Source organism: Charadrius vociferus, unplaced genomic scaffold, assembly GCF_000708025.1.
Source record: "Charadrius vociferus isolate BGI_N301 unplaced genomic scaffold, ASM70802v2 scaffold311, whole genome shotgun sequence".
NCBI lineage: Eukaryota > Metazoa > Chordata > Aves > Charadriiformes > Charadriidae > Charadrius > Charadrius vociferus.
In genome coordinates, this window is record NW_009646965.1 from 3,037,963 (window position 1) to 3,061,461 (window position 23,499).

At 36.4% G+C, this 23,499-nt stretch overlaps 1 protein-coding gene across 1 annotated transcript in view; it reads right to left on the bottom strand.

Annotated features, from left to right (window-relative positions):
- The window catches only part of NAALADL2 (N-acetylated alpha-linked acidic dipeptidase-like 2), a 272,257-nt gene that overhangs the window by 48,108 nt on the left and 200,650 nt on the right, over positions 1-23,499 (bottom strand). The window contains exon 10 of the mRNA XM_009895320.1: positions 16,440-16,535. Within this exon, the coding sequence (XP_009893622.1) occupies positions 16,440-16,535 (96 nt within the window). The remainder of the gene's footprint in view (positions 1-16,439; positions 16,536-23,499) is intronic.

Consider the following 23,499-nt stretch of genomic DNA (forward strand, 5'->3'; position numbering starts at 1 on the left):
AATAGGAAAAAAAAGTTGAACTGAAAACTGAAATTCCAATAGTGTTCTTCAGCAGTAAGGTAAATAAATTCTATTAAAAACGAGATGTGTAACAGTAAAACTTTTAAGGTTACTACATCTTTCTTTAAGTACTTCCATAAATTTTTATTTTAATCATCTTTATGTAATTCCTTATATAACATACAAACTTTCTATTAAAAAAACTCATTTGCCAAACCCTCTTGTCATAGAACAAAATCCAAAAATCAAAGGTCACAGCGTGCTGGGCCACAGGCTCTGCTCATTGAAGGGAATGTTCTCCATATTTCAAGTGAAAATAAAGAAGAGAAAAAGGAACTTTATCTCTTTTTATGTTGCTTCAATCAATTTTGCTTTTTTTATGATACCTAAAACTTCTGTAGCAGAGAATTTATTCCACTGAGCCTAATCAGGTTGCATAAATATAAGTGTTTAGTCTTTTGTCTTCAGAGTGCTCCTCTGCTTCCTTTTAAGCTTTGAGGCTGAATTCCCCTCTCAAGTGCAGCAATGCCAATGTGGCATAGTACTGGATGAGTACTGATGGGATGCAGAATACGGTTTAAAATTTAATTCCCAGCTAGGTCTTACATTCACAAAGCAGAAGAAAACTACGCATTTTATTCTGAAATATAATGAATCATATTTGCAGCTGCTGCCTCTCATTTTGCACCTGAAAATCTGAGACTGCATTTGCACTTATGGGCTCAAACACTCTGTAAGCAGCTAAAAATCTGACCAGTATTTTTCTTTATATGCACACTTCACATAGACCATGGGCTCTTATGCTGGTTGAAGCCAGAGTGAACTCCACTGAAGTACAGTGAACTAGTACTATAACGGAAATTAGATCGGGACTCATCTGCTTACATCACGTTCCTTTATTTGACAGAGAGCACTAATCATGAGTTTTAAAAAGTGAAATCTGAATGATTAACACAGGCTGACACCTTGACAGATGCAACAATGTTATTTAAAATTAGATTTCTCAAAATGATATATCAAGGAAAAAACTCACAGAGGAAATAAAAAAAAAAATATTACAAATTACCCAATCTTCATCTTTGTGTTCTAAAACTGTTTTAGAAAAAAATAAGCAATAAACCCCCTAGAATCATGAAGTACTGCAACAGTAAGCCAAGTTGAACAGAAGCCACTGAATTTTTGTTTGGTTTTTTTGTGCCTTAGATATTTTGGACAGTTGTGATACAAAGGCCGGCAGTTTGTATACTGTACAATTGTCAGTATGTTGGGCTAGAAAGCTGCACTTGGATTTGAGCGTTTTTTAAAAAAAGAAAAAAGTGTTACATTTAAAATATCTTATTAAAAATACAGAAAATACCACTGAGTAAACAATAGTAACATCTCTTTTTTTTCTATCAAAGTATTTGGATTTTGTGAAGCAAGAGTGTGTGTATACACAGCTCATTTAAGCCAGTAAAAGCATGATTTTGCCAACTAAGCGCTTCAATTAAAAAAAAAAACAAAAACAAAAACAAAAAAACAGACCTAAAAACTCATTAAGAAAAACTCACAAGAAGATTGAGCTAGCAATCAATAAAGGAAGGCTATTTCTCTGAGAGCCACTGCCCAAATTCTTCCCAAGTTATTTAAATTCCAGAACTTTTGAACACTTATCCAAGTTGAACTGAAATCTGTAAGGTTGCCTCACTCCAAATTCAAAGGGCTGTGTTGGTACAATGCTGTTGATCAGAAAGGGAGTGTATTTTAGTGTAACAAGATGTCCCATTCGACCTAAAAGGATTAAAATTGGTTTGTATTCAACTATTTTCGTACTTACTTTAATTACATGTTTGAAACAAGCATTCTTTTCTGACAATGCTGACTTGTATCATCCTCAGTATACGTCAGTTTTCATCTTAGCTTGATTGCACAGCCGAATTTTTACTAGATGCTCTGAAATTTGAGTGAGCTTTCATGAATTTTGATGGATTAGCCATGCTATTCTCCCTGTCCAGGCAAGTCTGAGAGAAATGGCTGGACAGGCTATGATCTTTGGGCAAATTACTCTCCTTGACTACAATATATATTGATGAATTGTGTCAGTATTCATTTACATATTTGTCAGTTTTAGTACCCAAACCATAAAGCCCGCACATTCCTGGCCCTATCGGAATGAAAGGAGGGTATCATAAGTTATTAACAAAAGGTAATCACAAAGTTCACATTAAATTTGATCAGAAAAAAACTTAATCATGAAATTCAATGTAAATAGTCTTAACGTCATCCACATCAGTCAGAGGCAAAAGTATTTATTTGGCCATTTAAAAATTAGAACTATTTTGGCACAAGAAAGTAAATGTTCTCCCTTCAGAGTTTCATTCTTCTAAAGATGTATGCACATAAATGTTGATGGATTACATCTGATGGTAGCAAAACAGAGATTATTTTACAGCTTATCAGTAATAATTTAAAAAGGATTAAGTAAAATTTAAAATGATCTCAGAATACACACATGCATTATCCATGTACACCTACTACTGATATATCTAAGCAATAAAATAAATGGACTATCCCAGACAAGAACTCTCTGAGATTCCAGAATTATCACATAACTGTACGAAAACATCACCTTCTCATGAATGAAATTTCTTCTAAATAAGGTTAACAATAAAACTTTCTCTCTATTTCTACATAATCATATTAATTTTAGATGAGGAAAAGGCTGCATCATACTACAATATACTACTCCATTACTCCAGAACAATTTCTGTTCTTCTTTCATTTATTGGTTACCGGACTCTTTTCCTAAAACATTTTAGGTCCAAATGCTGTACTTTGTAAATTTGGCTTAAATTTTGAACTAAAATTATTTCGATAGATAATACAGATGTTGTATCTTTGAAAATCAATGTTATACATGTATGGTTGCCATTAGACTACAACTTACGAAACTCCTGGCCATTAGTTTTACAAGAAGGTATTAAAATAAAAAATAGCTTCATAGCCAGTATATGATCTCTGCTTATAAAATAGACATATCATTTCCACTGTAGGAAAGTACATCTTTTATATCGCTTTGGCTTTACGGTTAGATTGCTACAGCTTATACCCAGCCCCTGGCGCAAGGAACTGCTGGTGGATGGGGTGATCCCTTCTGTTGGTTGACGAAATGTCACACGCATTATGTTAACATAGGGGCTTGAATCCATTCTGTTAGACTCAAATGGAAACAGAAAGGATCATACTTGAACTCCTAAGTCCTGAAAGCAAAACTGACCATTAGAAGTTCAAGCTTATTTGCCTCTGCCCCTTCTTGCTATCCAAGTGGGAATACTCCTGTCTCCCATGTGACTCTGGCAGCCAGAAACCCTATTCGGTCATTAAACAGTGACCTTTCTTCAGTAGGAATACACTCAAAAAAGTGGGTTTAGCTTTCCTAAACTACATGCTTAGACTAAACTCTTTCAGTGTGGTTATCACTTGTTTTCTGGGGCAGAGAATTAACTGCTTTTACAACACAATTGAACTAAGATCTGGTTTCAGGCTCACAGAGGTGAAACCGGGAGACAGACAGTATTCCCTACTCATAATCACTGCTTGGCAGAACCATTCTCTTCTCAAAGGTACTGAGCAGATCATAAACCCAAACCCTCTGATATTATTCCAAGACAATCTCGTCCCTTGTACATACTGAAATAAGAAGAAACAGTTTAACTATCCGCAGTGTTACTGATAAAGGATCTTTAGTCCACAATTCTCTGAAAGGCGCTTCTAATTTTATAATTCTAGCTTAAGGCTAATCACCTATTCTTAGTCTAATGTTAATTGGTCTTGTCTTAGCAGCTTTAATGCTACAGTGTCTCAGCAAACTGGCAGTATTTTTTTATTGTTATTGACCATTCTTGTAATAAAAACAGATCAATAAACAACATGTTCTTCCTGGGATTTTGTAATACCTTTAGCTTATATTATTTTTTGACTCAGCGTAATTTTTTTTTCAAGTATTCACTAGTTTTGTCTCACAACTTTTATACTGTACAAAATTTCTTCACATTGTCCAATGGCATTTGAAAAGATCATCTTAATTCATGGTAATTTTGCTATCCTTCATTTTAGGAGATCTATTAGAAAAGATGTAATTGTACTTTTTCAGCTATATCAGATTTAAACACATGCATATGAACATATTAGGAGACAGATTAAAAGAAAACAAAGGACAAGAGGAAACTACAGTTTCACAGACTGGCGTATGTTACAAAAACATCTTTAAGATTTTCACCACTGAGAGTACATCAGGTTTCTCATATACAACCAGAGTTACAAAACAATTCAGAACAAGAATTTCAAATAAAGATTATCTGCCACTGGAATTAGATTTTCACAGCACATTTGCAATGAAGGCATCAAAGATTAGGGCTTTGAAACAGGCCCAGTCACTCCTATTACTGCCACGTGGATTGTAAAATGCAAGTAGGGAATTTCATGGTGAACAGCATATTGAAATCTGAAGTTCCCGCTGTTTATTTTGGCTCTTCACCAGTAAGGGCTAAACTTTAAAAAGTCTTTATAATAGAAATTCTACACCTAAGCTGACAGGTATTTAGAAGAATTTATAGAAGCATCTTGAATACATCTGTGTATTCAAGCTTGTATAACCTTTAGACCAGTTTTTTCAATCTATGGCTTGAAGAACTCAAATCTGCAACTTCCATTACCCAGAAGTGTACTATACTGTGTCTGGGCTGCAGGCCGTTCTGGATGCACATCTCATACATCCCTAACAGTGAAGATGCAGCAAGGAATCTGAGTTTCGTTGATTCTGGAAACAGAACAACGAAAAAAGAGGAGTGTGCATTTGTAGCCTACCGATTACTGTGATAAGTGGCCGTCCCAGCTTCCACAACGTATAAGGTTTTTACATTAAGCACTGATGATGTAGAACAAAGGTAATTCTGAGAGGGCCTATGCTTTGCAGCAGTTAGAGGTCCACATTCCTCTACTCTAGTAAATAGCCCTTGTTCAGGTTCCAATGCTCGAAAAAAGGGTAAAATTGTTATTCAGACATAAGTTTGTGCTTAACTTTTACTATTAAGTTCCTGCAGGCATCCCCCAACTCAGAGGATAATGGACTGGTTCTTAGTCCTTTTTCCAGGACACACATTTCTTCTTATCCACTGCATAGAAGTTTAATTTTGGTCTTATACTTTCCCCTCTGGATGGCCACAATCCCAAGAAATGCTCAGCATCAAGAGGATGGTTCCAGCAGAATTCAGCTATCAGTTTGATGCTAAAATAGGTGTTGACATTTAACGACAAGATTTAGAACACTGTGGACTGGGCCTCCTGGAAAAATCTGACATTTTAAAATTCCTTAAGGGAAACCAAACTCTTGAAAATCTGGTTTTGAATTCTGAACTCAGCTCATGAAGGAAACTTCAGCATCTGTAAAGTTCCAATGTGTTTGTAGCTATGTCATGGAGTAAAATAAAAAAACAACCTGTCAATAATATATTGTACAACTGTACATCACAGGAAGTTATAAGTATGGTCCATAAAATAAAAATTAACAAATCAACATACATCTTAGCGGCTGTATTTCCCCAGATATTTCTGCAAGTTGTTTGCAAAACCAGTTAATTCATTCATAGTACTTAAGCAGCTACTTCCATCTCTTTTTAAAAAGCACTTAAACAGATACTCAAGTTCCACTGACCTCATGTTCACTTGTGTGCAAATTGGATTATGTTAAACAAAAAAAAGAGTCAGTACTACATTATTATTAGTAGAAACTTAAGAGTTTTAAGAGGCACACTCTGGGGAAAGGATTGTCTGATTTGACATCTTGGTCAAAAGACCTGAAGACAGAAAAGGGCTAATACAGTGAGCTAATACAACAGACAAGATACTTTTAGAGTACCCAAAGGAACTATTCCTCTAGAATGTTAGTTTCTTGTTTAAAGAAAAACACATCATCTTCCTTGCACAGCCACCAAAGTCAGTACATGTATGCCAAGAATAAAGATTGAAACCTTGGCAGATGAAGTATTTGTTAACCAATAATAAATGCCTACGGTAGTACTGATGCTGAAGAATGAATTAATAAAATGATACACTGATAAATTTGGTAACTAAGTGTGTGAAAAATAGAATAGTGGGAAACATATGGGGAAAATTCAAATAACCCCAGGTATATTCCTACCTATTACAGTAGCAAGCTTCCGATCTCTTTTCTGTTGGATTTCAGTGGTTGAATATTAACATCTAAATGTGTTGACATTCGTTAAAAATTGCATGTGTATGTCCAATTATTCTATATCCCTCATAAAAAACTTACATTTTTGAAATAAAAGCAATGGATATAAAATAAATTTTCCAATCACTCAGTACAAAGCCAGTATCGGACAAACTGGAAACAAGCATTTGACTTGTGCAATAAATATGCAGTGACTTCCTTGTACAGTCATGATCATCAACCGGCAGAAAAAAAACCCCAAACAAAATAAGACATCTGTCATGGACTTCTTTGCTGAGAGCCCGTCACTAATGCAGCACTCAGTAACCAGCTAGAGATGCAGCCAGATTACAAATCTCAACATAACCAAAATAAGGTACTGTAAACGAAGGCGTTGCTGTAGGCACAGTAACTTCTTTCCAAGCCGGGTAACTCCCCCTAACACAGGCACTCACAGGGCTTCAGTACGTAGTAGAAAACTGCCCAGTTGGTCACAGCCAGTAGTTGAAACTCCAGCAAATCCCAAATACGTGATAAATTCCAGCTTCAGAAATCTAGCTTCAGCTTTGAAATATGCCCCAGTCTTTGTCTACAGTGTCACCCAAACCACCAGATTCGACAAGTTAATGCTGAATTCAGGTAAGGAGATGAAGTAGTTGCTCAGTTATTGTACGTATCATTTTTGACCCATGGTATTTCATTTTCTCATATATAAAGTGGGGATTAAATAATGCTTCCTCTCATTTCTACCTTACCTCTTTTGCTTAGTCAGATTGCTTTAATTTGGAGTAAAAAATGTCTCCCATAAGATGTATACACAACACCAACCTTGGGTTTTATCGTTTTAAAACGATACATTATGTATGAGCTTATGTTTATCCTGTGTTTGATCAGATGTATTTGCTTCCTTCTCTCAAATTGCAACTCTAGCTTGAAAAACGATGCAGTATTTTTTTTTTTCCTTTTTCACTGACAGTTGACAGACAAATCTTGAGAGAAACCGAGTAAAATTTAGGTCTAAAAGAGGAATTCAGGAACTGTGTGGTTCTACATAGCAATCTGGTTAAGAAACACTCTGACAGAGGCCAATGCTAACTTTTTTTAAGACTATACAGTCTTGCTGCAATATCAAAAAGATTTAAGGAATGTAGAATTCATTCTCGCCTGAGAGTCAGAGAACTGAACAGTTAGGACTGTACACAGACAATCCATGACAATGGTTCTGCACAAACCGCATTACTGATGTTTTCTAGTTCATTCAGCTTCTCTTATTTATCGGAGCCACAGTTTCCTGGTTATTTTGATATTGTCATAGTTGTCAGAGTTCTCTAAGCTGAAAACATTAAATTCCAGCCACTCAAAAAGAAGCTCAGAAACAATCTTGGAATATTCGAGTCTTGACATCTTTCCACAACTTCACGAATAAATGGCACAGGAGGAAATGGAATTAGTTCTGTCCTGTAACACTTCTTCCATTTTGAAGGAGTTAGCAGGAAAGAGTAGGAAAATTTCAGGGGGGTAGTGGAATGGGGTTGTTTTTGAATACTTGACTGAACCGGGTGGAGTTGTGTTGGACGGTACAGCTGCTTCATCAAATTTTTACCAGGGGTTCTGCAATTTCAACTTATTTTTATTACCTAGTCTTTACACAGCAGAGTTCAAGTACAAAGTGCAAGAGTCCTTGAGGCTACTTGCTTTTAGGAACAAAGAACTACTGAAAAATTCCAAGCATATCTACCCTAACTAGGCTACAGCAGATAGAGAATATGCTGTCTGGCCAAACACAGTATGACTGTCTGTCAGAACACCTCATGTCTTTAGCAGCAAAATCACCTCTCTCACATCTAATGCTGAGAAAATCCCCAGACAGGTTTGGGTTGGTTTTTTTTTCTGATTGCTGTTACTTCTCTGTTCACCACAATTCATACAGCATCCCCAAAGTTACAGTGCCAGTTTATATCAGCAGATTTGCTCTTGTTTTTATTGCTGCTGACAATAGCTACAGAGTAAAATACACATTGTCAGAAGGGAGTTTTCAGCAGGTTTGTATTTACCCTCTGCTTGAACTGCATTATATGTTCTTTCATGCAAGACGGGTAAAGGTAAAACAAAAACTCTCACTTGTGTGCTTAAGAGAATATGTGCTAAATCAAACCATTTCTGTGAAATATGCCTGTGCTGCTTTGCAGAAAAATTCGGGCAAGTTTGTTGTGTGAATCCAGTCAGACCCTCATCACAGACAATATACTTCTGCTTTGCACATCTCAAATACCATTAAGCCATAAATACCAGTAAGATGCTCAGAACCAGTATATGAGAGGCTGACCAGAAAAGCAAAGCAAGTCATTTAAGTTACAGAGCGACTATCTGTCATTATGCTGCACCTACGCTGCTACGTCGCCTTACGGCACATGAGAGCTGCTGAAACATCATGAATTGCTGCCAGCTGTGGGAGGACAAACAGAAAAATCAAGAGATGCTCCAAGACATCCTGCAAATTCTCAGGCAAAAAAACCCATACAGCTGCTTTTGTGTGTGACAGCATCCAAATGATACGGCAGACAATTCTGATTATCTTCAAAACAAGGTCAAACTCCACATCTAAAAATTCAGTATCAACAGCAGATTGTCTCAAATATGGATATTAAATGAAATCCCCCAGCCTGGTTCTCACTTCACACACTGAGAACTGTGCTTCTGTTACGTTAACTTCACTCAGCATCTCTGCCACCTACCCCTGGTCCATATTGCTGTTTGTTGGCTAGAGGCTTGGATAATTTGTTTTGAAATCGTAACATAATTTGTCTTTAAAAAGACATGACAGTTCTGTTGGTCGTGCGGAACTCGTGTTTGGAGGTTTGACGATGAAGAGACTGAGAAATGATGTGAAAGTCTGGCATACGCGATTGAAGACAGGAATTTTAAAAATTACATCAAAAGAAATACATCACTGAGGAAAGTTAACTGAGAAATTACCTATGAAAATTGACACTCCAAAGTGCCACACTTTCGCGATGTGATTTGGCATGGCACATAAAAATTTCTAGTTAGCATACTACACAGGGATGCGGGGGAAGGCTGACATATATCTGCCTGGGCCTTCCAAGGATTAAGGGTTTTCTGGGCTTGGCCTGGATATTCAATATACTTGGGTGCATCAGACTTTTGCTTTCCAAATATTTCAGATTCGTTCCGCATGCACCACGCAAGCACTTTAACGCTGTAAGTGCTGTAACTCTGCCTGGAGTAATATACTGTCTCTGCTGTTTGGAAATCTTAAACAACTCTGCCAAATTCTCTAGTTCTACACAGAAAATTTTTAAATGTAAAAGGAAGATGCATCAATGGAAATCCACATGTACAGCTGCCTTGATGCAGAGGCCACTGGGATACCAAAAAGGGCACGTTGCAGTGGGAACACCAGATGAATGTGAATGTACTCTGCTGAAACAGCTATGCCAGTAATAATGTGCTGGCAGAAATGTTTCTGGTAAAACTTTGTAACATAGAGGCGCTGTAGATGGTTTGTGAAAGTGCTTCCATTTGATATTACAGGGATTGCATCCCTGCCAAAACTACAACAGATGCCTCAATGAAATGCAAAGAAATTTCAAGCTGGTTGACTACGATGAGATTTTGTTTTGATTTTGAACTCTGGCAGGAAACAGCATTAATACTGTTCTTCACAGTATTATTCTACTGATTCAAAATCTGCACTCTCAGTCTTGGGGATTGTAAGGGTTTACCACCTTTATGTTAATTTAGATATGTTGTATTATCTTATGTTTCATAAATTTAATATTGCAATAATTCATGGCAGTCTCAAATCAGTTACATCTATATCTCCATAGTTACTTTTACCTTTTGCATACAGAAAAAGAGCTCATTCGCAGATACCATACAGGAAGATCAAAGAATCACCTAGATTGGAAAAGACATGTCAGATAAAAATATTTAGCGGAGGTAGCACGCACCAAACCACAGATTTTGATTTTTAGGGAGATTACATAAAAAGGAACTACCAAAGTTATGGATATCATTTCATTGTCCAGATGAATGGGTATTCCCCATTCTGGTATTAGAGAATTAATGGGACTAGACAATGGCTAAATGGGAATATATATCCCTCCCGTGCTTCAAAGGAACAGAACAGTATGATCCTGTTAGAGAATTCCTCAAAGCAACATTCTTATGCCGCACCTTATCTGTGGTCAAAATGTGAATTTCATTTACCAACAGTCCTGCAAGTCCAGTACTTTTCATTCCATTTGCTTCAAGAAAAGAATCTGCCTTTCATCTTATTGGAAGCGTTTATATTTTTTTAAAAGTGGAAATACTACCATATGTTACACAAAACCCCCTTATTTCCCCTAGAAATGGAAACATTCCTCCTTATTACTGTTTTATTTAATGTTTAGAAGTTAATTACATTATAGTAGTTAGTTCTACTTTATGCAGCTCCATAATTGAAGTGTAGAATAATCAGCATCGCTAATAATTTTCTCAAGAGTTGTCTGTCAGCACCTATAACTCATCATAAAACCAATTATGCCACTTCTGGAATACCTTTCAACACTTTGGTGCCTGCCAAAGTAAAAAATCAATAAAAGATTATTATTATTCCATGGCTGATACGGGGTAAGTGGCTCCAGTGGCACTCCCTGTTGGGGGACTGCCATTAAAGCTTTTAGAACTGCATAATCCCATTCTTATTGGGCTACTCTAGTGAGCACACCTCATAACACAAAAGTATTTTCAAACTGGTTAGTAACTCCAATTGACTAGTTACCATGAAACACTGTGCTGAATAACACTGATGAAACTTACTGAAAACTAGCACATACTTTTCTGAGTATGCATTTGATAACAATGGAGTTTCACCTGATTTCTTCCGGTCTGGTGGGAAAATCCATTCTTTGCCACACAGGCACACATTTCTCCATTTTAATACTTGATATATGTACTACAAAATGTACTTGAAATTACAAGGTCTGCAACTCTCAAGATATCACTAAATTTTGTACTCTAACACTCTACTGTGATGAATGTCTTGGTTCTTCACCACTAGGAAGCCTACATATTTCTGTTTCTTCTTTGAATCTTTCACATCAGCCTGGGCCTTGCAGCAACCTACCCTAAATCCACCTTTAAAGTGCCAAGATCGAAGATAAATTGATCTGACAAGTGTTCTGACAAATCAGATCTTGTAAGCACTCAGATTACAGATCTACCTCCTTAATAGCTCCACATTTCCACAATTCTCATTCATTTTACCTGCCACATTCAGCAATCTCCTCCTTTTCAAAGTGTTCATGAAATTAAAGTAACTACTGTCTTCAGAGAGCACAAGCCACCATTAGCTGATTATTTTTCTTATACCAAATTGTCCTGGTTTGAGGACCTCACATAAAAATTTATATTGAAAATTTTCCATTGTTACTTAGTATTAAGCAATTCACACAGAAAAAAAAAAAATCATTAAAGCCCTATTTCCCTCAGAAAGATGAAGAGCCTTAAATAATTTCCCACCAAAACCAGCATAAGCTTTTCCACCATCTTCAGCGGCCGTATAAGCAAAGCCCACTGCAAGGGATATGCACTGGCAAATGAGTTTCATCAAATTGAACACTAAGCACACCACTGCTACCATGACTGAAAGATACTCATTCTTTGTGAACTTCTTGACCTGCGTCCCACAATATTTGAGCACTGTTGTGGCTGCCCCATCCCTGGAGGTGTTCAAGGCCAGGTTGGACGGGGCTTGGAGCAACCTGGGCTGGTGGGAGGTGTCCCTGCCCACGGCAGGGGGGTTGGAACTAGATAAGCTTTAAGGTCACTTCCAACCCAAACCATTCTATGATTCTATGATTCTAATACTCTTGAATATACAAAAAAGACACAAACCAGGGCAAACTCTCCTTCACTATAAAACCATCAATACACGAGAAATTTGGTGATAGATATTACTTCATAAAACTTGCTGTTTTCAGATATTTCGATTTTTTCTCCAGATATCTCAACTCTGTAACATCTTTGGTACTAGGTCTGAGTGAATAAATCTCGATTTAGTAAAGTCAACTTTTACAACAACCGCTGTCCAGCACCAGTATGCCTTCCTGCACCGAATTCAACATTTTCTGTTTCCAAACCTCAATTTGATATGATAAAGTAAGTATAGCTTCAAGAAATATATACCAACTGTGTCTCAAAAATACCAATTACTGTGCACGTTCCAATATCATTCCGATCAGGTCTCAGCTGGTCACTAAAGGAACTGAGATTGTAATTTTAAACACAGTGTGTCTCACGTAAGCAGCTGTAAAATATATGCTTCTACATACGGAAAATGGATTTTTTTAGTGGTATGAAACTTCACAATTTTTTGCCTTTTTAAGCAGCCTATTTGGCCATTAAGATTTTTCAAAGGAAACAAAATACAAGGGTTATTAATGGAAGCAAAAATTATTGTTAAAAATGAATTATTTTTTGAACATGGATTCCATAGCCAAATTAGCAATCATTGAAATAGAAGGAATTACATTAACATACGAACGCAGCGTATTATTTCCAGGCTCCAGGCCTTAGCTTGTACGAGGCCTCTCACGATCACAGAATCTTTAGTTCAGATATGGCAGAATGCTGCTTAACAATAAGCTATCAACTAAAGACCTACAATCTTTTGGATTTTATTTCCAAGATTTGTATCTCCAAAACCTCACAGGTCTTTCCTCAACGTGAATTTCCTGCAGTTTGAACTTCTATAATCTAATATCATGGAAAACGTGATACATGACAAAGGTTTTCATAGTCCTCAAAGCCATTATAGCTGGTTAACAGTGTTTTGTACTACTCTAGTTCTGTAAACAAGGATTTGAATATTTGATATTTGGATAAATAGTGGTAAAATAATCAGATATGTATCTGAATACCACTGGTTGGAATACGTCATTTTCATTGTGTGAAAAATTTTAAGATTAATAAAAATATGTTTGGTCCCAAATATGAATAAAAAGATAGTTTCAAATATTTTCATAAGCCATTTCTGAGGAAAAAAGCCAATGAAAATTGTTAAATGTTGAATTTATTATATTCAAATATTTAATTTATTTTATCATAAAAAACAGCTTTGTGTGAAAAGTCTTTGAAATTAGAAGTTTAAAATTTCTGAAGCAGTTATGATACCTGTTTTACTTGCAATTGCAATGGACCATACAGTCAGTTGGCATGTACCTGTTGAGGAGCATTCACTTCCGACTAAGGAGTGTAAATTCTAACTGCAAGCTAACTTCTCACTATGGATTATTTTTGCAAAAATAAGTAAATTATTATAAAGCTAGAGATTTCTAATCTTTTGAAGATATAACTTGGTCTCCTCTATTCAGAGTACCACAATGAAAATATGAAGAGTTCAGGTTGAGGAATAGCATTAAGAGTGCTTAGTTAACTAAATAAATTATAGCATTTCCTTTAAGTCCCATATCCAAGTAATATTTTTACTTTAAAGACTTTAGTAAGAAACTAAGTCTTGATCACTCAAACTGTAAGGTTTCCAAGGTGTTCAGAGGATTGCATCAGAATTTCTGTAGTCTCATGAATACAGCTCGGTTTTGCAAATTAGAAGTCCAAATAAAAGGTGTTTTTCCTTTCAGCTTGCTTATAAAAGTCAAGAAAACTCTTTTTTCAAAGATATAAGATGAAATGGTATTTCAGGATATATAACGTTTCTGTATTTTTATCCACTTCTCTCTTTCACTCAAATAAAAACGTATTTTATTTATTTTTAATATACTAGCTCAAAGACAACCAGAGATATACAGTAACAGATAAATGCAAAAAAAAAATTTAATAATAATCCACTTTTTACTAGACCAAGACGTTGTCGAAGCAGCAAGCATCATGTATCATGTGCACAGTATAACACGTGGAATTCTTCTAACACTCATAGACTGACTGTGGATAACTGATCAACACTGGAATAGTGTAGAATAGGTATTGTTTAAAAGATTTGTATCTCCATATGACTCGAATTTCCTTTCTTTTAGTAATTATAGATGCTTTCATGGAATCTAAACTGATATGTTTGTGGTTTTTTTTTTTTTTTTTCCAAAGAAATAAAACTTCATTAAGCTTTTTACCCCTTAAAGGGCTCACATTGAGAACTGATATGCGTGCAGTACAGAGAGGACATATTTAGAGTTTTGATAATGGAGATAGGAAAAACCACCACCACAGCCCCAGCAACCTTCTAGGTTGCCCAAAGCATGGAAACCAGTGTCAGTTTTAAAAAAGCACATTTTTAAAATAAGATGACTTTAGAATTCAGACTATATAGGCAGCAGCCTGTCTGCACTAACACGCAGCCACCAGAATCAAATGTAGGGCTGAAAGAAGATCTTACCAAGGAAATGGTGATATGACATCACCTCCCGTATGAAGCTGGATAAATGTTACCACACAGCCATATTAAGGCCTTATATAAAATACTGCATACATTTCTGGACATTCACCCAAAGAAAATGCTTTCAAATCGGAAGAAATGACAAACACTAGAACAAAGGAGGGGCAAAGGAAAGCCCGTCTTGCAGGAGAAAGGGAAGACTATGGCTGGCTTAGTTACTCTGAGAAAAAGTTTGAGGTGGGGAGTGGAGGGAACCAAGAGGTAACAACACGGTTATCTAACTATAAAAAAGACTAAACAACAGATGAAATTTAGAAAACTCTTGCTTTTCAAGCTATTCAGAAACCACTTTAAGATCAATTAAGCTAAGCTAAAGATGACAAAATTACCAGCTGAGGATCTCACTCCACTGCTGCATATACCATTCATCTTTATAAAGGCATTCTGGGCTACAGTCTGAAAAGCAAACTGGAAATATAGATGTATCCTAGTGCAATCTTCATCAAGTTCTATCAAAGAAAATTGTAATGCTCAATGAACCTACTTAAAATCATTTGTAACGATTTAAACAAGATCAAAATGCTTCAAGTCAACTATCTATTAAATAATTTTCAGTGTTAGTCAGCAAATACTAAGATACAGATTATTCAGATTACACATGGCCCATCACACACTAATCACAAATTAATTACGCAGTAAATAATCACATACCTACTTCCCTCAGACTTTGTGAAAAAATCTGGTGAATCTTTTCAGTCGCTTTGGCATCAAGGATGTCTTAAAACCCATCAATCCCACTGAAAGGGCTTCAGAGAAGACTCCTGTCTTGTGATTGTTCCTTAACTGTCAGACTCTGCCAAGCTTCAAAACTATCTCTAGGAATATGTGCTTCTTTTTTTTTATAAAAAAAAAAAAAAAGAAGCCAAGCAAGCAAGCAAACAAACAAAATGCCTCCTAAAACCCCCAAGATCATTCACTGTCTATTTTGCCAAAGATGCTGATCCATCTACATGCTAAATCTGCACATTGCTGATCTTTGTGAATTTATTTTTGTTGTTGCCAGAAGAAATGTTTCAACAGCAGCTGCTTTTCCAAAAGAAGTAACTCCAAATAAACAAAGAAATCAGTTTGTGAGGTCTACGTAGCTCTGGTTTATAAGAAACGCAATTATAAGAATTGTACAAACCCATTAAGTTGGACTCATTTGTAGTCATGTCTCTGTAGAAATAGGTATTGCTGAGTGGCCAGAGTGAAGAAAGAACACTTTAGATCAAGGAGTAATTTTGATTGTATTAATAAAAAACATGGAGGGAATATTATATTGGAATGACAAGAGGAGAGTCAGAACACATTAACTTTGGGAGCGTCCCCTCTGTAGAGCATTTTCCAGAATCATGGGATAGCTACCCCTTCCTCCCATGTGAGCATCACTGTGACAATTCATAAAACCAAGTATCTGTGCATATGAAGGTGCCCTCAGAGAGCCCTCTTCATTGACAACGTTGACAGCAAACTTGCTACTTCCTGCCATCTAGTGGGGCTCAATGCCCTGCACTCGTGCCAATGAGTTTAACGTGAACCATGCAAAATACAACCGAATCACATAAAATGAACCATTTGTACATAAAAGTGTTTTGATCACACAAGTTGAACAATTTTAACTGTAAAGAATATTCCAAAGGTGAATCTTAATGGAAAAAACTCCACAACTTTTAACTACATTCAAAGTATTCACAGGAAAATAACAGTTTATCTTTCAAAATTATTAACAAATTCAGATTTGGCTACATGAAGGAAAGTATGTCTAAATGAGATCTCCATTTCTGTTACCTTTGCAATGGTCTCATGCAGGCTGAAGGAGGGATCCAGCTCTTCAGTTTTTGTTGTATGTACAGGAAAAAGAGCTTCGGAGAGAAAGCTAGAATTCTGTAAGAAAGAAATAAGAAGCCTTTTAGGATTCCACATTGATTTTCCTCCGTCAAATGCTTATTGGATTTTGTTCAGAGATTGAAAAACTCTCCAAATTGTTCTTAAGTTCGGCCCATTATTAAACTTATTTCACTGATCTAAATTAACTGATTCCAAGTCCCTGAAAGAGTCAAAAAACCCCTAAGTCATATGACTTTATTCCTGGAATGGCAGTTGTCTTTGTAATTATGCTTCCCAAAGCAGCTAAAAAATTTACCTAAAGGGAGAAAAAATATCCACAGAGATTTCATTTTGAGCTAGGCAACAATCAGACATTTTATTAAATACATTAGGATTTAGTGTTCAGAAGAAATGTAAACACAATAATCAAAGAATATACTTTTGTCTTCTGCAACCATCCTATTTCTGTATATAGTAGTACCATCTACATAATATGGGGTTTTGGTCAATACCCTAGAATTATGCCCTTTAGGTTGACCACTCTTTTTAAGACCAGACAATCTTAATATATTATTTGTACAAGATGTTCGCCTCTTCTTGTACTGTAAGAAAGCAAGAAGTTAGATTGCATATTTGTTGTCACAAGAAAACAAAAAACCTGATACCCAGGTGTAGACTGAAAAAGCAAAACAATACAAACAAAACCCCAAGCACAGATGCCTAAAACGGGAATAATTTTAAACCTATGTTCCTGAACCTGGTATAATAACCCAGAAACTAACCTGAAAAGAAAAATCTTTCTTTACACCCTATAACTCCTGAAACATATAATCTACAATTATCCCGGCTTTTGTGGTGTGCCTCTAGTTTTGCTCTCTAGGCATACCTGAACTGCCCCTATCAAAAAGCTACGGACCTAGTGCCCATCTAATCCCCACATGATATAAAAATAGGTGTAGAGGTGCACCCTGATGGAGTGACATGCTCGATTTGGTACGTGTACTTTGAATACAGTCACTGTTCACCAACAGCAATGAGTTCAGTACAAAAGCACAGAAGCTATGGCCAAAGTTATTTCAGAGATCAGCAGGAGGATGTGACAGTGCATGAGCATCACGCCATTCTAAACAGTACTAGCTATGAGCAGTTCTTTCAAACGTTCTCTTCAGAGTGAAATCAGATCCACAAATAATCACAGATGTATCCACTGCATTTAGCTACATCCTGAAGAGGAACAAAACTTCACCTCAAGCCCTCTGCCTCTAGGCAACTAAGTTCAGCATCATAATATTTTGTATCTCCTTTTGGAAGGCCTAAATCTTTCCTTATCCACAAATCTTATTCTGAGTTTCGATTTTAATTTTGGATGCAAGCACCTAAATATATTACTGTGTTTAGCTAGAATATCCTAAGGTCCTTTGTTGCATTTTTGTATGTAGTGTACAATGCACAGTGCGCCACGTAGAATCACATACAGGCTTACCAGGGGGATCGATTGCGGACTGCAGAGGGACTACAAGCTTCTCGTTAACATACTTCCTTGTAGCATGTCTTTGTATCTAAGTGCTGGGAAACTAGTCTTGTCCTTCATTTGACAGCTCTGGCAGAATCTCTAGGGAAGTATCCAGTTTCAGGTTAAGTTAGGCTAGTCCTAGAACTAACATTTTGCGTATGTCTTAACACCACTGTTTCTTTCTGGACAGGGACATAATAAGAATATAAAAAACCGTATCCATTAAGAAAGGTTAAGTAGAGAAGTGTGACTCATGAAATGAATATATTTTACCGATTCATAATCATAACATTTTATGTATGCTAGTGCTGGAGCTTTACATAGGACCCAATAAAGAGAGTACCCCAATTCTGAGTGCAATTTTGACGTTCTATGAATTGACATATAAAATAGTACCAGCTGCAATAAGAAGCTGACAATATCCGTGGCTCAGAAATGCCTAAATCATCATGACATTATACTATGATTACATCTCTATGAAGATAATTTTGAAAAATATCTAGAGCCTTTTCAGATTGAATTCCAAATAAAATTCACAGAAGCCCATGGTCCTGTATTTAAGATGAATAATTTTTCCGGTTTAGATTATTTCCCAGACTGTGAGGCAATATTGACAGTATTCTGGAAACATGCCCTTTTCAAATACTAGCTTCCCGTGTCTAGTAGAGTAATATTTCTTCAGTTTCCTCCTCCTAATATATACTGATCTTCAATAACTTCTGTCCTTATTCTCCAAAAAAAGACTCATACTCTGTACTCACAAGAAGTGAAGCCCCTTTTCAGGGGCAGTAAACCTGGTAATGATGCTCAACACATTCTTCATCAGCCATAAAGTTATTTGCATTCAGAGGTAGCATGCTGAGCAGTGGCCAAATAAAGCTTTAGTTGAAAAATATTAAAACTGATCTGAGCTTTAACAGGATTGATTTGCGAGGTTGGCACTCCACTACCTTTTCACTTGCTAAAAACACTCAGTAGGGTTTATTGTTTTAAACTTCAGAAAGCGATAAGAAAATGAGAGAGACGAACCATTTAGATGCTTTGTTCTGGCTTGTACAACCTCTTCTTATGTGACTGAGCTTTGCTCTTTCACATGCTGGGTTCTACGCCATACACAGACTGAAGAAAAATAGTAATTTAGCTAAAAGAGCTGTTAACTTCAATTCAAACAGGAGAAGGTATGAAGAAGCAGAGAAAAAACCCTACCCTGTTCCTTGAAACAAACAATATGAAGTATCTTACTTATGTACACCTGGGGGATAAAATGGTGGCATCCGATATACGCCTGCTGAATTAGAATTATGTTTGTACTGCACAATGCAGTACATCATACGGATCCAAGAGCTAGTTCTTAATTGGGCACAGCACTGTTAGCTCTCTTCCTGAACAAGTGTGGGAAACAAATGAATTATAGTCGTATCAGTGATGTGATATGACAATATGCTGTGCTCAAAACTACTCAACTTCAGTGTAGTTCCCAAAAGATGCTCAATCCACCCCCTGAGCTAGTACATTCACAGGTAAATTAAGCTGCTTTGAACAGTGGGATGCGACTCATAGACACGTTCAAGAAAACTCAGTGAAAGGTATGTCTCAAAAAGGTATGTTACACATTGCTGGAAAGTTCGCTTGTTAATTTTTTTCTACAAATTAATGCCTCCATGATCAATATTCTGTCAGTATTTCCATACATTTCTAGAAGATTATTTCTGGTAGGAAGCTCCCACCACCTTCTTAAAAAAAAAAAAATAAAATGTAATTAGCAGCGACTCATACAAATTTCTGTGTTGTGATGCATCTCTATGTTGTATAATTTGTCACAGAAGTATCAGAATAATAAATAAAGTTATTCTTCCCTTCAGAAAACTTGTTTGGTTTTTTTTTTTTAGATCTCAGGGAGACGATGCATAAAGCCATTTATTATGAAGATAAAATGCATACTTCAAGATTAATTCATAACACCTATTCATCTTTGTTTTAAGTTTGCACACTAGTTTACAGAGCCATGTCATTTGACCGGGAAAGAGGGGGAGGTTGAGGAACACTGTCATTCTGCTACGGTGGTGCTAATGCTGTTCATCATCATTCACATAATTGTAATCAATAACTTAAAAAGAATTACATTATTTATATTCATTCTTGAGTACCTTACTGAGAGTCAGTGAAGGGAATTAGATTTGCTACGCAAGATCAGATTATCACTCCATCTAGACAAATATTCTTTCTCTGGAATCTAAAACTTGATGGATCAGATGCCTGTAAAGCAGGGAAACACCATTTAACCAGCTTTTATCCCACCGTACTCTAGATACACACCCACAGAGCCCAGGTTAGGATTCTAGTTGTCCTACACTCACCTTGCATTCAACAGTGAGAGATACAAACAGTGAAAGTACACATTCATACCCCTTCTCTTAATTTAGGTGCCTTCGTGGAGGTGGTCTTGGTACTCTTACACAACTTAAATGGAAAGAAATACCAGGTCCTAAGTGTTTGAATTACACAAGTGAATGGTGTGTCTTAACCCCAAGTCAGCGAGAGCTTTGACGTGGATCAGTCCTGGTATCTTCCTGGAAGCAAACACTTAAAAAAACAAACTTTATTTTTCTTTAAAACTAGGTTTTACAAGAACTAAATCCAGGACAGCAGCCTTCATTAAAAAGCAAAGCAAAACAAAATAAAAAATAATTTGTAAATAACTTCTGCCTGTTGTTTCTTTGCACGAGGAGTTTAGGTTCTTCCTCAGCCCAGCAGCCCTTCAGCAACTTTCACTCAGCAACAACCTCAGTGCCGCCCCTGCTAGGATCCCCGGGAAAAGAGGGGTTCTTTTCCATATGTGTCTTGTGGTCAGACTAGGAATATGCTCTCTGCTCTTCTCATCGGTCCCTTCTGTATTGAAAGGTTTAGGGGTCTTTTTGATTTTTATTACTGTCCCCCTCTCACAGCAGCCCAGCTGCTCTCTCTTTTATTTGCCACATCTATGCTCTAGAAAACTCTCCCAGATCAGTATGTTCCTTCTCTGAAAGCCGGTGAGCAATCAACTCTCCTTCCAAAGGCTTCCAATTTAGTCGAGACCACAGCAGCTGGGCAAGGTAAAGAGGCAGCCTTTGCTACTGCCTCACCCGCTGCCTTTTAAAGAAACACAAAACAAGTGAGCAACAATTAGAAAATAAATCAAAACGCATTTTGCCATCACAAGTGGCAAGTCATTTTGCTCATGATGGAATCAAGACCCTGCTTGCTAAGATCTCAAAAAGGAGAATCACTGCTTTTAGCAGACTTGAGTATTTTTGCATCATCAAGCTTTCTGCCCAGAAAACAAAGCCTTTCCTATGGAGTGCACATGAAATAAAAACAAAACAAAACAAAACAAAAACCTACCAATTTATATATTTGTACATATGTATAGATAACATTTATTATTCTCTGTGTGTGTACTGACAGATAATACTTGCAAACAGTTAATCCAGGATTACTGTCTGAAATATCTTGCCCTGCACTTGTAAAGGGAAATGTTTAGAACAGTTGTTCCTTTTTATTCCTTTTTATTTTTTTCATAAAAGAGACCTCCATAAAGAACTACTAGAAAGGCAAACACGTTCTGTTTCTCTTGCCTTTTTTCAAGCACCATGCTCATCAGAGAAAGCTGCATGAACTTTCCAAGTAACAGAAGCCCACCCTTTATCCCAGGGCTAGATATGAGTCTAGATGATGTTTCAAGAGTACCTCTCAGCATTTAACAGCAAGAGCAACACTTTCCAACAGTGAGAAACTGAATCAGACTCATCATTTATTCTTTCAGCAAGCCCACAATAGCGAGTGTTGGTTTGGTTTTTTTATTTTTTTTTTAACAACAATGTGCTAAGCAAATTTCTAGTAAATACACACTAAAAAAAGCCTACAAGCTAATCCAAAGAGCACTAAAACCAACTTTATTACTCCTTTATGTTTTTCACCCACAGTAGAAGTCACAGCTATAGTTACTGTCCTTGTACTCTCCCAAACTTCAATTCCTAAACAAAATTCATCTGCCTTCTAGTCAGGCACTAGTATCACCCTCACTGTGTACAATGGGCAGTGTTTTCTACATATTGTGCAGCTGAATGCTCTCAAGATGATACTGTTATGGAAAAACTTTTTCAAGGTCAGACCACTGTGAGACACCCTAAAATTTGGGAGGCCCAACTTTAAAATTTTTCTCCTTGCTGTTTACTGCCTTTTGTAAATTGTTTTTAGGTACACAGATATCCAAATGGATTAAGAATAATTGCTCTTCTGATCTGAAACTGTGTTTTTATCATACAGTCTGTGCAATCTAGAAAGGACCACACCAATAACCCTTGAATTCCCAGTGTAACGATTTGGCTTCTCTATGAGCTCTTCAGAAGAGAAATGAACAAGCATAATGTGTATTTGGAAGCGGGCCCCCAAACCCCCCCTTTGTCTCATCTTCCTTTTGGAATGACCAGTTAACCTGATCTTTTCAATACTCATTTAATGAAGCATTCTGTGAAATTAGAAAGACAATAATGTTCCACTTTTCAAATAATGGGTCACTTCTGATTAAACTTCGATTGAACATTCAACTTTCAATCTTAAAACAAATTGCCTCCTTTTCTTTTTAATTTGAACCCAATTTCCTGCTGCCCTCAGGTCTCGTGACAGTAATTAATTGATTTATGAATCGATTAAATGGGGAATGAAAATGCCGGACAAAAAAAACCTTAAAACCCCAAACCTGGCATACTCTTGCTTATTTATGATGGACACTTGCACTGAAATTCACTTTTGATTTACTAGACTCATTTTTCTAACTTATCTTATCCTTCCTCAACTAATAAAGTGAACAGAATGCTTTACCTTCTAAAGGTACTAAGTTTACCATCCCTTATTTCCCATCTTATAGCATACCTTCAATTTATATGGCAACTTTCAACCAATGCATTTTAAATAATGAATAAAATCCCACAGCACTTCTGGTGATTTAATGTAAAACAGAGTAAATACCAAGACATACTTCAGAGATCTATTTTAGTGTCATAAAAAAAAATAAATAATCGAATTGTACTATACACTGTCTTAGAACTGGAAATAGGTCTGTGGTACATACAACAAACAGTTTTCTTTACTAGGTCAGGACAATGCTACATCCACAGAGAGTCCTGTTTTCTTGACTATTTCTGTAGAAGTGGTTGAATTACTAGTTAGGAAACTCTATTTAACTAATAATTCCTTAATATGTTCTCATTCCATACCTGAATTCAGTCTTGCTGACTGAATATTCGCCAGCATTTGTAAGAAAACATCTCTCTCTGTCCTTAACTTGGTGAATAGTACACAAATAGCTCCAGAATTTTTTTTGGTTGGTTGGTTGGTTGGGGTTTTTTTGGTTGGTTGGTCTTGGTTTTTTTTGAAAATTACATGCAGTGGAGGTTTCTCCACTCAGCAATAATGCTCAACCTGGAAAAACCCAGTTTTTACTCTAAAGTTATTTAATTATTTTGACTT